The sequence below is a fragment of the Scyliorhinus canicula genome, chromosome 19, assembly GCF_902713615.1.
Source record: "Scyliorhinus canicula chromosome 19, sScyCan1.1, whole genome shotgun sequence".
Lineage (NCBI taxonomy): Eukaryota > Metazoa > Chordata > Chondrichthyes > Carcharhiniformes > Scyliorhinidae > Scyliorhinus > Scyliorhinus canicula.
In genome coordinates this window covers 67,297,344-67,311,336 of record NC_052164.1, presented here as the reverse complement: position 1 = coordinate 67,311,336, position 13,993 = coordinate 67,297,344, and the positions used below count along the sequence as shown (strand labels likewise).

General features: G+C 45.0%; 1 protein-coding gene across 3 annotated transcripts in view; it reads left to right on the top strand.

Moving 5' to 3' along the window:
* ei24 (EI24 autophagy associated transmembrane protein) overlaps positions 1-12,234 on the top strand; it is a 59,283-nt gene extending 47,049 nt beyond the window's left edge. Inside the window, exons 9-11 of one of the 3 annotated variants that reach the window (XR_005458137.1) lie at positions 3,501-3,575; positions 4,513-4,756; positions 11,955-12,234. Coding sequence is in view for 2 of the 3 variants with exons in the window: in XM_038778564.1 (XP_038634492.1) it covers positions 3,501-3,575; positions 4,513-4,675 (238 nt within the window). In the remaining variant the exon portion in view is untranslated. Of the gene's footprint in view, positions 1-3,500; positions 3,576-4,512; positions 5,570-11,954 lie in introns of those variants that run through there. The other 2 variants (XM_038778565.1, XM_038778564.1) reach the window with 2 other exon arrangements.
* Positions 12,235-13,993: the final 1,759 nt, after the last annotated feature.

Here is a 13,993-nt window from a genome sequence, read left to right as displayed (position 1 = left end):
ATCCCTAGTTCGAGTCCAACTTTTCAGCCTGCACAAAGGCCCACACCTCCTCTGGGGACTCAAAATAGTGATGCCGATCCTTGTAGGTGACCCACAAGCGCGCAGGCGGCAGCATGCCGAATTTCACCTGCCTGCTGTGGAGCACCGCCTTCGTCCGGTTGAACCCGGCCCTCCGCTTTGCCACCTCCTGGTAGATGCGCACTACCGAATTCTCCCACTTGCTGCTCCTCACCTTCTTGGCCCATCGCAGCACACACTTCCGGTCACTGAAACGATGGAACCGCACCAGCACCGCCCGCGGGGGTTCATTCGCCTTAGGCATCCTGGCCAGTACTCTGTGGGGCCCCTCCAGCTCCAGGGGCAGATGGAAGGATCCTGCCCCCACCAGCGAGTTCAGCATCACGGCCACATAAGCCGGCAGGTCTGGCCCCTCCACGAGGTCCAGGATCCGCAAGTTCTTCCTCCTTCACCGAAACTCCCATCTCCTCAAAACGATCTTGCCACTTTTTGTGGAGCGCCTCGTGCATCTCCACCTTCCCCACGAGGGCCGAGACCTCATCCTCGCGCTCAGAGGCCTGCTGCTGTAACTCTAGGATCGTTGCGCCCTGGGTTGTCTGGGTCTCCAGCAGCTTACTTGTCGTAACCTTCAGAGAGTCCAGCAACTCCACTTTCAGCTCCGTAAAGTAGCGCAGAAGGGCTGCCTGCTGCTTCTCCGCCCACTGCCTCCACTCCTCGGGGGCTCCACCAGCCGCCATTTTGTCCACCTTCCCCCGCTTTTCCAGGGGAGCTACTGCCGTTTTTTTTCCTCGCCCCACTCCGGGACCGCACCATAAATCTCGGGGGGTATTGCTCCAGACCCCTTTACACACCGGGAATCGTCGAATCAGCGCCGTTTGGGGCCCTTAAAAGAGCCCACAAGTCCTACAAAAGCGGGAGCTGCCGAACGTGCGGCTTAGCTCCGCATTGCCGCCACCGGAAGCAATATTTTCTGTTATTGATATTTTGTGAAAATCTGAATAAAAATAATTTTTTTTAAAACATTGGTAAAACCGAAGCCATTTTCTACATTCCACCTCGACACTTGTATCCTTGCCTCTGGTTCTATCCCCCTTCCTGACCATTTCCTGAGGGCAAGCATGGGATCTTGGCATTTCTGCACACCCATTTCTTCATAAGAAAGCTCTCCACCGTACACCTTCGTAACATTGTCCACTTTCCCCACTTAAACCCATCTTCGTCATAAATTCTCACGCCTTTTTGACCTCCATACATGGCTATTCAGTGGTCTCCTGGTTGTCCTGCTATCCTGTAAACTTCAGATCACCCAAAACTCTGCTACCCATATCCTATCCCAGACCAATTCCTGCTCACTTATCATCCCTGCCCTCATGACCTACATCAGCTCCCAGTACCCAATTCTTCTGTTTAAATCGCTTCAGAATCATCAATGCTCTCCCTGTCTATTTGACAACACATTCTTAGAACCATAGAAAGCTTACAACACAGAAGGAGGCCATTTGGCCCACCTTGTCCATGCCAGCCTAAGGACACCCAGGTATCCTTTCTAACCCCACCTTCCTGCACCCAGTCCCTAGCCCTGTAGCTTTAGCACATAAGGTGCACATCCAGGTACCTTTTATAAGAGTTTAAGGTCTCTGCCTCCGCCACCAACTGGGACAGTGAATTCCAGACTCCCACTACCCTCTGTGTAAAAAGGTTCTTCCTCATAACCCCTCTACACCTTCTGCCACTTACTTGAATCTATGTCCCCTGGTTCTAGAATCCTCCACCAAGGAAAACAGTTTTATCCTGCTACTCTATATCTTCCCCTCATAAATCTGTACACTTCAGTTAAGTCACCCTTCAGCCTTCTTTTTTCCAAGGAAAATAATCCCAAACTATCCAATCACTCCTGATAGCTACACTTTTCTAGCCCTGGCAAGATTTTTGTAAACCTCTTCTGCACTCTTTCCAGAACAATTATGTCCTTCCTGTAATATGGTGACCAGAACTGCGCACGGTACTCCAGTTGTGGCCTCACCAGTGTTTTATACAATTCCAACATTATATCCTTACATTTATAGAAGATAGAACGTACAGTGCAGAAGGAGGTCATTCGGCCCATTGAATCTGCACCGACCCACTTAAGCCCTCACTTCCACCCTATCCCCATAACCCAATAACCCCTCCTGACCTTTTTGGACACTAAGGGCATGGACCCCTCCATCTTTGGAGGACATCTTTGGACTGTGGGAGGAAAACGGAGCACCCGGAGGAAACCCATGCAGACACGGGGAGAACGTGCAAACTCCGCACAGACAGTGACCCAGTGGGGAATCGAACCTGGGACCCTGGCGCTGTGAAGCCACAGTGCTAGCCGCTTGAAATGAAAATGAAATGAAAATCGCTTATTGTCACGAGTAGGCTTCAATGAAGTTACTGTGAAAAGCCCCTAGTCGCCACATTCCGGCGCCTGTTCGGGGAGGCTGTTACGGGAATCGAACCCTGCTGCTGGCCTGCTTGGTCTGCTTTCAAAGCCAGCGATTTAGCCCTGTGCTAAACAGCCACTTGTGCTACCATGCTGCCCATCCTATATTCTATATATTTTATATTCTATACCTCTGCCAATGAAGGAAAGCATTCCATATGCTCTCTTTACAACTTTGTCAACTTGAACTGCTGCTTTTGTCTACCTTATTCCCAGCTAGGTCACTGTCTGTGTGGAGTCTGCACGTTCTCCCCATGTCTGCGTGGGTTTCCTCCGGGTGCTCCGGTTTCCTCCCACAGTCCAAAGATGTGCAGGTTAGGTGGAATGGCCATGCTAAATTTCCCCAAGTGTCCAAAAAATGTTGAGTAGTGCTTACGGGCATGGGGTAGATACGTGGGCTTCAGTAGGGTGCTCTTTGTAGGGGCCGGTGCAGACCTGATGTGCCGAATGGCCTCTTTGCGCACCGTAAATTCTATGATTATGCAAACCTGTCACAATCTTGTACACCTCTATCAGATCACTCCTCAATCTGCTTTGCTCCAAGGAGAAGAATTCCAGCTTCTCTAACCTAATCTTGTAACTAAGTTCCCTTATCCATGGAACCATTCTGTCCTCAGCAACATCTCAAAGACCCTGAAATATGTCCTAAAGTGTGGTGACCAGAACTGGATTCTAGGTATAACAAAGTGTGTGCGAATTGGACAGATAGAGGGAGGGGACAGACAGAAAGAATGAAAGAGAGACAGGGAAATTAAGATGTGAAGATTCACCAGTGGGCAGAGAAAAAGTTACAGAAAGTGAAACATTTGTATCTGGCATGAAAAATTGACCAGTTTTGGATTAAAATTGTGTCAGAAAAGTTAAACCAATTGGGTTTTATCAATGAGTCCAGAGGCCCGAACTTAATATAAAATGTTCTACTGGTGTACTTCCTGTGGTAGAAGTGTACTGCCTGGAGCTGGGTACTAATACTATCGCTTTGTAACAAGAAATGTCACTTTTTGTTTTACAGTGGCTGTTTGTTCTCCATTCTCTTTCCTCTATTTATAATAAGTGCAAATGAAGCAAAGACCCCGATGAGATCGTTGTAAGTACAGTTTAGTTCCTATCTCTCATACTGCGAGGGAAGAGACTCGAATGTGCTGGTGAATTGTGTTTGGGGAATGGGGAGAGTGGGTTGAGGTTTGATGGTGCCATCTCACAGGCGTAGTAACATAACACTGTGTACCAAGTAGGACTGAGGTTGTTGATGTCACATTGTGACCAGCAGCTTTATCCATAACATCCCTCAGGGTGGGTGATATTTTCCTTCAGCTTTGATGTTTCAGTCCTTTTGCAAACTAGAAGAATGTAAAAGTGTGAAGAGACCGGGATGGTCCAGCAACTTCAATGTTGCTATTTCAATTTATCTGTTGCATAACCACATTTATTTGCCTAAATTTCATACACCTTTTTTTTTAAAATTTAGTGTACCCAATTAATTTTTCTAATTAAGGGGCAATTTTAGTGTGGCCAATCCACCTAGCCTGCACATCTTTGGGTTGTGGGGGCGAAACCCACGCAAACACGGGGAGAATGTGCAAACCCCACACGGACAGTGACCCAGAGCCGGGATCGAACCTGGGACCTCGGCACCGTGAGGCTGCAGGGCTAACCCACTGCGCCACCGTGCTGCCTACATTTCATACACCTTACAACAGGGTGAATACAGTGAAAAATCTTTAAAAATAAAAATGTTCACGTTGGAAATATTTTAAAATACAACCAAGAATTAATACAACATCCTAAAACATGAGAGGGTATAACATCTTAAGTATTGCAGAAAAATACTCAAAACCCTTGCTAATTGGAATTACTGCATCACAGCAACTCCAATCAATCGATTCACAATAATACAAACTTCCACAGCTGGTCAAGACAAAGGGGAATGGGACTTTAAAAATGGTTGTGTTAAGATGAGAACTGCAGCTAAGGGACATTACGAATGCACAGGTATAACTATAAATGTTCTCCTTCTCTTCCAGTTATTTCCAGCTACATCTCTTCTCCTTCGTGATCATGCTCAGCAATAAACTCTTTCACAAGACGGTTCGTATTCAGTCTGCCATGACAACAACAGGGTCATCTGAGCATCTGCCATCTCCTCATCCGTCCCCTGCCAAACAGAGACCTACAACGCAGCAGTAAACTCAGGTTGAGGGAAAACCATTTCTTGGTCCCCTCCCTTTGCACACGGCATACTCAAAAATTCATTTCCCAAGAAGGCAGGTTGGTTCGACTGGGGACTTAATTGAAGAGTAGCCACCATTTGTCTCTGTTGTAAATATGGATTGTACCTGGTACTCCAAACCTGCCATCCACCTGTCCGGCCCTCCTCTCTGAACCTGTGTAGAATTCACCCACGTGTTACCAAGCTGGGAAGTAGAAGACTTAAACTTCCATCTGATTCTAAAGTGGTACACCTTTATGTACAAAGCATTTTATAGAATGTGAGTGAAAGAGAATTCACAGCTGAAATACTAGCTGACTTGTGCCTGAATGTTACTTTTTGTACACATTTGTGCCAAGTATGTGACTTACAGAACATAGTGCGTTTCTTTTTGTTGTTTGGGGGGGGAGGGGGTGGAAGAGGAATGGTGTGTGAAGTTGTTCAAATGTAACCGTGCTTGTGTCAGTATTAGTCTCAGTCCAGATAACCATCAGGGATTTCATAATGAAAACAGGAACTTGTGTTCTGGTTCAATATTAAGCCAGTAATAATTATGGTCAGTGTATTTGTGATCCCATTATTTAATGAAGAAGCCTGATTTGTTTTTTCTTTGAAAATTCAGTGATTCTTTTCGAAGAGGAGGGATGGAGTACTCTGCGGTTGAGTTTACAAAATCTTGTTCCTTAGAGACTGACAGATGAAGCATTCTCATACAAAATTGTGCTCTGTTTAAACTGCCCTAAGCCCCAGATGTTTTAGTCAGGAAGCGCTGTGAGGCAGAATTCATAGTGTTCATACCTCTAACGTTTAGGTATGTGGCTAAATTTCAGACTGTCTTTGACACTCTTGCTGAATAAAAGTTAGTTAAGTAACATCATTGACTAGTGTGAAAACTGTTCAAGCAAATTGTAGATGGGCAGAATGACTGAAAGAAAATGGTCAAAATCTGTTCATCTTCCCATTTGGTAAGATCATGCATTAGTGCTGTCCAAACTTTGTGGTTTGTTTCAGTTCTTTATTTTGTAACATTTGCTGACATATTTACTGAATTAGTTACTGTTTAGTGCCCACTGCTCTTCCACCCCAAAGTTTTTTATGCTTGAATCTGGCCATTTCAAGATATTCTTAGTTGGCGTTCATTTCATTGTCGACAATACTTTTCCTTTGGCTAAGCCTCAAGTTATATCAAACACTTTGACATGTGTTGCAAGTTGCTACTGTAATGAAAACGTAGCCACACAGAATGAGTCAGCAATCAAGTCCACTGCAAATGTATTGAGTTCCGACAGGTCTGGGTATCGAGTTGCCTGTACAATTGGAAGCGCTGGGGGAAGAAGGCACGCAGGGTGAAGAGAGGGAATTGATTGTTGCTTCCTTCTGTGCAGAATGGCATCTGTGGGGGAAATGCAGGTGGCCTGCAGAAATGGGAGAAAGGACAGAAAGCATGTTTATGGTGAGAAAAGGGACATTTGAAAATACGCCGGTTTATCTTGGCAGTTTCTGTGTCAGTTAGTAAGGAACGATTAGAAACTGATGACAGACAATGGAGCAGACTATTTTCCTTTCATGTTTAGGATTTGATGTTGAATATGTGTGGATGGAGGAGGGGCTGGGCAAGGGGTGAGTGGATGCACAATTCTATTCTTACTGACAGCTGCTTAAAGTCCATTGCAAAATTAGCTTTACGTGCGTTGATCCAACCATAAATCCCCCCCCCCCCCCCCCCCCACTCCAGTTTCACAACATCTTTGAATTGATGTATTCACTTTTCTATTGTTTCTTTCACCAATTTTCTTGTCTTGTCTCCCCAAAACCAATGACTCCTTGATGAGGTGCTGGTTCACAGGTAGCATCTAACTCCTTACCTAGCAATAGAGATCACAACACATGCAAATAAGGTAATTGTCCCATTGAGAAAGCTTACAAGACCATCGCACCATGAAAACCATTCCAGGGTTTTCATCTTCACTGTCCTATCCTTAAACCCATTCTGCCACTTCACCTGAAATTCTTGAAACAAGTCCTAAGTTTGCCTTTGTACCTATACTGCCTTGTCCTGCTGTCACTTTTTTAGTTTGAAATTGTGTTCCAGATTTCTCTGTGCTTTCCTGTGTATTTCTGTAAGATCACTGATGAAGTCCACTCCTTTCTAGACTGAGTCTGGGGCTGCAGTGTTTACTGTGTTTCTTGGTGACCGGGACAAGTTAAAGCAACTGTCTAGGCAAATAACCCATGGTCTGGTGGTGTAAGGAGAGTTTCACCTAATTTCAACTGGTTGATGAAAGGTGTTTAAAATTCTTCCATTGTTGAATGTGTTTAATGCATTCTAATTTTTAAAATCATCAACCATTTTATGTGTCTCTAAAGAAACAAAATGACCGGTTTTATGATCTACTATAGTCAGCACCATTCTCTAGGTTCACAAAACTCCTGTCATCAAGTTCACGATACCTTCCTTTAGCCAGTGCCTCCCTGTCACCAACAAATGTGGAGAATAATGACCCCTTTCCAACTGACCTGTTGTGGTTAGAATATATTTGATTAGTGCTAACAGACAGGTTTTGGTTCACAAGTATGACTAGCAGTGTATTGCACAGTGTATTGATAGGCGGCGAGTTCCTTCCCTCTGCCCTGAATTCGCCAATACCACAAGCAGCAAGCAATTCTGCTGCGAAAAGTACATGCACCAAAAAAGGGGAGACCAATGTGGGGGGGAGAGATTTGTCTTTTTGTCCACCTGAGATACCAGATGGTGCTTGTAATTGAGAACTTAAGTTACCATGTGTCTGAATGTCAATGTATAGATAACAAAGAAATTACTTCTTTAAAGCAAGCTTTTAAAAACCTCGCGAAGAGAAACCAGTGTAGCCAGCACTAGAATAGCATCCACTATTGTGCATTACTTACCAACAGTTATTTTGCATTGTGCTGATCTGAGCCTTATTGTTGCACCAAACTGATTAGTCAGCATTGAAAGTGGATCTTAGCAAGATTCTTAACCCTGAATATATAGAACTAGATCCTCTGCTAAAGGACATGATGATTCCACAGGTTCCACACACCTACTAACAGGATGCTGAACCATCCAGAAATTATTGCACTATTCAGGAAGTATTTCCGGAGTCTCATATGACACTTTGTTTTGAGGGTACACAGCCCATGAAACGTTGAAGTGAACTAATTGTTAATGTTCTGCAGAAGTTGCCATTTCCAGAGCGGCATGATGGCACAGTGGTTAGCACTTCTGCCTCACGGCGCCGATGACCCGGGTTTGATCCCCGCTCCGGGTCACTGTCCGTGGTGGAGTTTGCACAATCTCCCCATGTTTGAGTGGGTCTCACCCCCACAACCCAAATGTGTGCAGTGTAAGTGGATTGGCCATGCTAAATTGCCCGTTAATTGAAAATAAAATTAATTGGTACTCTAAATTTATTTTTTTTAATAATGAGTTGCCATTTCCATTTAGAACTGCTTGATCCTGCCTGAGAAAAGGGTATATCATCTCTTTGAAAGTGTGTTGTGTAGAATTGATCTGTTGAGTCTCTAATTTTAGGCTGCTGTAAATCCACTTTATCCAGGCCAGGCATGAAAACAAGGACCCCCTTGTTTGCGTCTGTTTCTCATTAAAAACATTTCCCCTCTCTCTCTCTCTCTCTCTCCCCCTCTCTCCCTCCCCTTCTCTTCCTCTCCCCCTGCGTCTCTGCCCCCCAAATCCCCAGTCTTTCTGTCTCTGTTATTTTCCTCAGTTGTCACACTGATTTTCCTTTTCAGCCAACACAATGGGACCTCTCTGAAAAGCCTTCAATAAATTCCCCTATGATTTGATCCCCGGATTAATTATTCTTTCTGTAAGCTATCTGAGTTCCTCACTTAGATTCCAGCCTGTAACTCATTCTTTGGCATCCTTTATTATTCGATATTCTGTAACAAAGGAAATCTAATCCAAAAGAAGGTTGTGGTTAATATATCTTTGATTACCAACGGTACCCCAGCAACAGACAGGTTTTGGTTCACAAGTATGATCTGCAATGTATTGTAAATGGGTTGTTAGCAGAGAGCATCTACATCCAACCAAGAACTAAAATCATAGGTTGTTTTAATGTGTTGCTTTAATGCTGTGAAGCTGTTGCTTGCATCAAGTTATTTCCACAGTAATTGAAGAGATGCTGCCTGAAGCTTAATATTTAGTCAATAATGCTCGTGGATAGGTATCCACAAGGAGACTGCAGGCTGTAGTTAACCACTTTGCATTTAAAAGTTCTGTCATTTAAGGAGTGAGATGCAACTAAGGAATTTTAATTTACAATAGGGAGCAATAAACAAGGCAGGTTTCGTGGGCATTCTTGCCAAAGTCATTATCCAGTAAAGACAGATGTGATATCATTTTAACAGGTAATGATGGATGTTCACTGTTAATGGAGTGTGCCAGGTTAAGTGAAAAAGCCATTCAGAAGGAAATTCATATTTTCAAATCAAGCCTGGAACAATGTGATAAGAGCAAAACAAGAGCGGTTGGCATTGTGCCTAGCACAGCAAGTACATTAAGACCAAAGGGTTGAAATTCAGCTCACTCCTACTATTTGCATGTTAAAGTCATCGGAGTTTTACAGCAAAAACGAGGCAGTTCGGCCCATCATGTTTGTGCCAGCCATCATGTTGGCTAGAGCATAAAATTCCTCAGAATACTACCTGGATGAAGCTGTAAAGTCTGATGCCTCCATGCATGCTTGCTGTGAGCAGGAATCACTGACAATCAGGAGTATGAATCCCTGCTGATTTTAACCCCATCACCCTCCACGTGGCCACCTCCAATTCATAACCTTGTGCTGAAGCCAGTTGTAGTATTCCCATTGCCACCTGATCATTCAGCAAATGAATAGGTATTGTTGACCCTGGGGATTCTCTCGCCCCCCTCCCTCGGTCTGTGTATCATGCCAAATATCGCATATACCCTATTGCATACAAATTATACCTACTTGTAATCTGCTACTCCCAAGCTCCCCCTACACTAGGTTTTATCAACTTTCCAGAAAAGCTTTTTAAAAATAAATGTATAGATCCTGCCCTGTCAGCTCAAATTAATATACAACGTTCTTGCTTTAAATTAAAGCTATAAAACACCAAATGGAACGTTTGAGGTTTGTTTCAATACAAGCAAGAGAAAAGGTGAGTCCTATATCTGACTGTTAATCTATATTTTAAATGTTTTTATATATATTGTTTCACATCTGTTTTACCCAAGTTTATTTTGGTTTTTCAGTGCTTCTGGATTTATTTCAAAAAAAGATAGTTAACAATTTAATTAAACACTCAAATTCATTTTAAAAGAAGCTCTGGATACTCCAGTTATGCTGTGCATGGTCCACCGACATAGAATTTGATGACACACATACCTACTTTAAAACGTACCATGGATTTCCACACCCACAATCTTCAAACTTATTAACTCATTGCATGATCGGCAGCAGGTGGCACAGTGGTTAGCACTGCTGTCTCACCACGTTAAGGACCCAGGTTCGATCTCGGCCCCGTGTGGAGTTTACACGTTCTACCCGTGTTGCGTGGGTTTCACCCCCACAACCCAAAGATGTGCAGGGTAAGTGGATTGGCCACGACTAAATTGCCCCGTAATTGGAAAAAAAAAGAATTGGGTGCTCTTTTATAAAAAAAAATAAAAATGTTTAAACTCATTGCATGATGACAGAGAAAAAGGTTCACTGGAGCTTTTGAAAATATGGAATTGTGAAATTTGCCCGCAATTGGCACAGTTTGAACCAATTACAAACTGAAGAATCTTAAATGCCGTCAGATGCGATCCTCCCGGCTCAGTTGGAAGGCATTTGCCTCTGCTGGAAAACCTTTCTTTTATTTAAAGAATTCACAACCGTGGCAATCGTAGCTGTGTTCACTTCAATATACCGTTCAGGGAGCTCACCCGGACTCACGGGTTATAGTAGTATGTATTGCTCCAATGACGGTGAATGCTGCTTTGATTTGAGTTAGTCCCAGGCTGTGTTGTGTTTGCCTAACAGAACACCATCTGTACCATGGTAAATTGCACGTTAGTACTCTTTGTTTTGATTATATTTTGGGAGACTTGTTGTGGACTCTGAATATTGTGGTGTAAGTGAATTGTTAACCTGTGTCTGTTAGGCTTCAGCCATCGATGAGTTATTAATATCTCTCTGGCTCTTTTTCTGTGCTTTTTTAAATGTATACTTTAACTCATCCATAGAGCTCCCCCCACTGTGAGGCATGATTCAGTCCATGAAGTTACCCCCAACTATGAATTCAGATTAGGAGAATGCAGCCTGTAGACATAACTTTATTAAATGCAGCTTTTCAGGCAATTCACCAGGAGAGACGCGAACGGAGCAGGCAATCCCCCCCACCCCCGCCCATGCACGTGCACCTGTGCCGAACTCACTAGCCATTTTATGTTCAGTTGAATCTAGGATTTGGTTTCCACTCTCCTGACAGTAGCATTGTAATTACTAGGTTTCCAGCATTCCCTTGTGTAATGTGACATTACATTCACTGGGATCCCATGTGCAATGCCCTATTTAGATAGCAAGGCTCTCTTTCATACTTGCAGACAGCATCCACAGAGTTCCTCAAACGTTCGGAGTGCTCTGCTGTGTGATGTACCATTATATTTTACTGGTCTGTAATGAGGACAGATTGCAACTGCCCTTGATTACCGAAAATGTTGCCTCCCTGGCTGCTGAGGTCTCTGAGCAACCGAATTATTGAGAGATGGACAGGGCTAAAAGCTATTTCTTCTCCCCTGAAGGTTAGGTCAGGCAGGAACGGTCCCAAGTGGCACTGTTCAGTGTGAGCTTAGATGCTGATTATCAGCAGGATGTTTTAACTGTGAGAGTATCACTTCCAAAATGATGCCAACATTCATCACATGCGGCAGGGATCACTGAACATTAACCATTATGCTCCAACATTTGCTCAGGCTGATATCAGCTAACTCAACACAATTTGGACTGTGGACCTGGGACCTCCCTGGTTGGTCTGTGTCTATTGCACTACACGCAGTATTAACCTCATTGATTATTCAGGGGACTGCCCTCTTCTCCAAATATTCTAAATGGTAACGCACTTCCTATAAACCAAAAAAAAGGGATGTAAATATTATTTTGTAGTTAGAGGGTGCTAACGGACAGTGTCCTGAGGTTTCAATTCAAGCTGCTTTTAATCCTTTGTATGAAGGACAATATTCAACTTTATTGTAATGTGCATTTTCAGATTTCACATGAAGCATGTTGGTTTCAAACTGAAGCAAGCTTGAGCTGTTCAACTTTCACTTTTTAGAAGGAACAACGTCATACTTAACGTGCTATGTTTTGTGAACTTGTACAAATTAATTTTAAAAGTCGTGTTTGACACATTGTATGCTTTTGTAACAAGGACTTGGTCTTCAGCCCCTGTCATGGACTGAAGACTACAAAAAAAGGAGCTCAAAATGTATTTGATATTTGTCAGTGTATACACCACTAAACGTGAAAATAAAAGCACTTGTACAAGTTGGGGTGACGTTTTCTGAATGAGGCACTGAGAAACGAGTATGTTTGTCCAACTCGATGCGGAAGCTGAATTGCAGTGCTGTCACTACAGTATTAATTTTTTTTTTTTTTGAAATAATTTTATTCAAATTTTTACAAAATATTAATAACAACAAATTGTATATTAACAACTGAGAAAAATCAAAGAGAACCCCCCCCCCCCCCCCCCCCCCCCCCCCCGGTAAATACAAAACAGAAAAAATAAATTAACGCCCGTTCTAAACAAAGAACATATGTACACGTCCCTTCAACCCTAACCATCAAGACGACCCCCCCCCCCCCCCCCCGGGCTGCTGCTGTTGGCCTCTTTCCCTATCGTTCTGCTAGGAAATCTAGAAAAGGCTGCCACCCGCCTTGAAAAACCTCTGAACTGATCCCCTTAGGGCAAATTTCATCCTTTCCAATTGAGATACCCCGCCATATAATTGATCCAGGCCTCCACGCTTGGGGGCCCTCGCATCCTTCCACTAAAGAAGAATCCTCCGCCGGGCTACTAGGGACGCAAAGGCCAGCACACCGGCCTTTTTTGCCTCCTGCACTCCCGGCTCCACCGCAACCCCAAAAATTGCGAGTCCCCAGCCTGGCTTGACCCTGGACCCTACCAACCTCGACACCGTGCCCGCTACCGTATTCCAAAATTCCCTCAGCGCTGGACATGCCCAGAACATATGGGCATGATTCGCTGGGCTCGCTGAGCACCTATTGCACCTATCCTCTTCCCCAAAGAACCGACTCATCCTCGTCCCGGTCATATGAGCCCTATGCAGCACCTTAAACTGTATGAGGCTGAGCCTCGCACAAGAAGAGGAGGAGTTCACCCTTCCTAGAGCATTTGCCCACGTCCCCTCCTCAATCTCCTCACCTAGCTCCTCTTCCCATTTACCCTTTAGCTCCTCCACCGAGGTCTCGTCCATCTCCTGCATCACTTGGTATATATCCGAAATCTTCCCCTCTCCAACCCACACCCCCGAGAGCACCCTGTCCTGGACCCCACGCGGGGGAAACAGCGGGAACCCCGTCACCTGCCGCCTGGCAAACGCCCTGACCTGCATGTATCTGAAAATGTTCCCCGGGTGAGCCCGAACCTCCCCTCTAGCTTACCCAGGCCAGCAAACCTCCCATCTAAAAACAGATCCTCCAACCTCCTAATACCCACCCTGTGCCAACCCAGGAACCCACCGTCAATATTCCCCAGGACAAACCGATGGTTCCCCCGTATCAGGGACCTCATCGAGGCCTCCACCTCCCCCGTGTCGCCTCCATGCCCCCAAATTTTGAGGGCAGCCGCCACCACCGGACTCGTGGTATATCTCGTAGGAGGGAGTGTCAGCGGCACCGTCACCAGCGCCTCCAGGCTCGTGCCCACACAGGACGCCATCTCCATCCTCTTCCATGCTTCCCCCTCCCCGTCCATTACGCACCATCGCTGCGTTAGCAGCCCAATAGTACCCACAGAGGTTGGGCAGCGCCAGCACCCCCCCTATCCCTGCCCCGCTCCAAGAACACCCTTCTCACCCTCGGGGTCCCATGCGCCCACACAAACCCCGTAATACTCCTGAAAAAAGCCTTCGGGATAAGGATGGGAAGGCACTGGAACAGAAACAAAAACCTCGGGAGCACCGTCATCTTGACGGACTGCACCCTGCCCGCCAGCGACAGCGGCAACATGTCCCATCTTTTAAACTCCTCCTCCATTTGCTCCACCAGCCTTGTAAAGTTGAG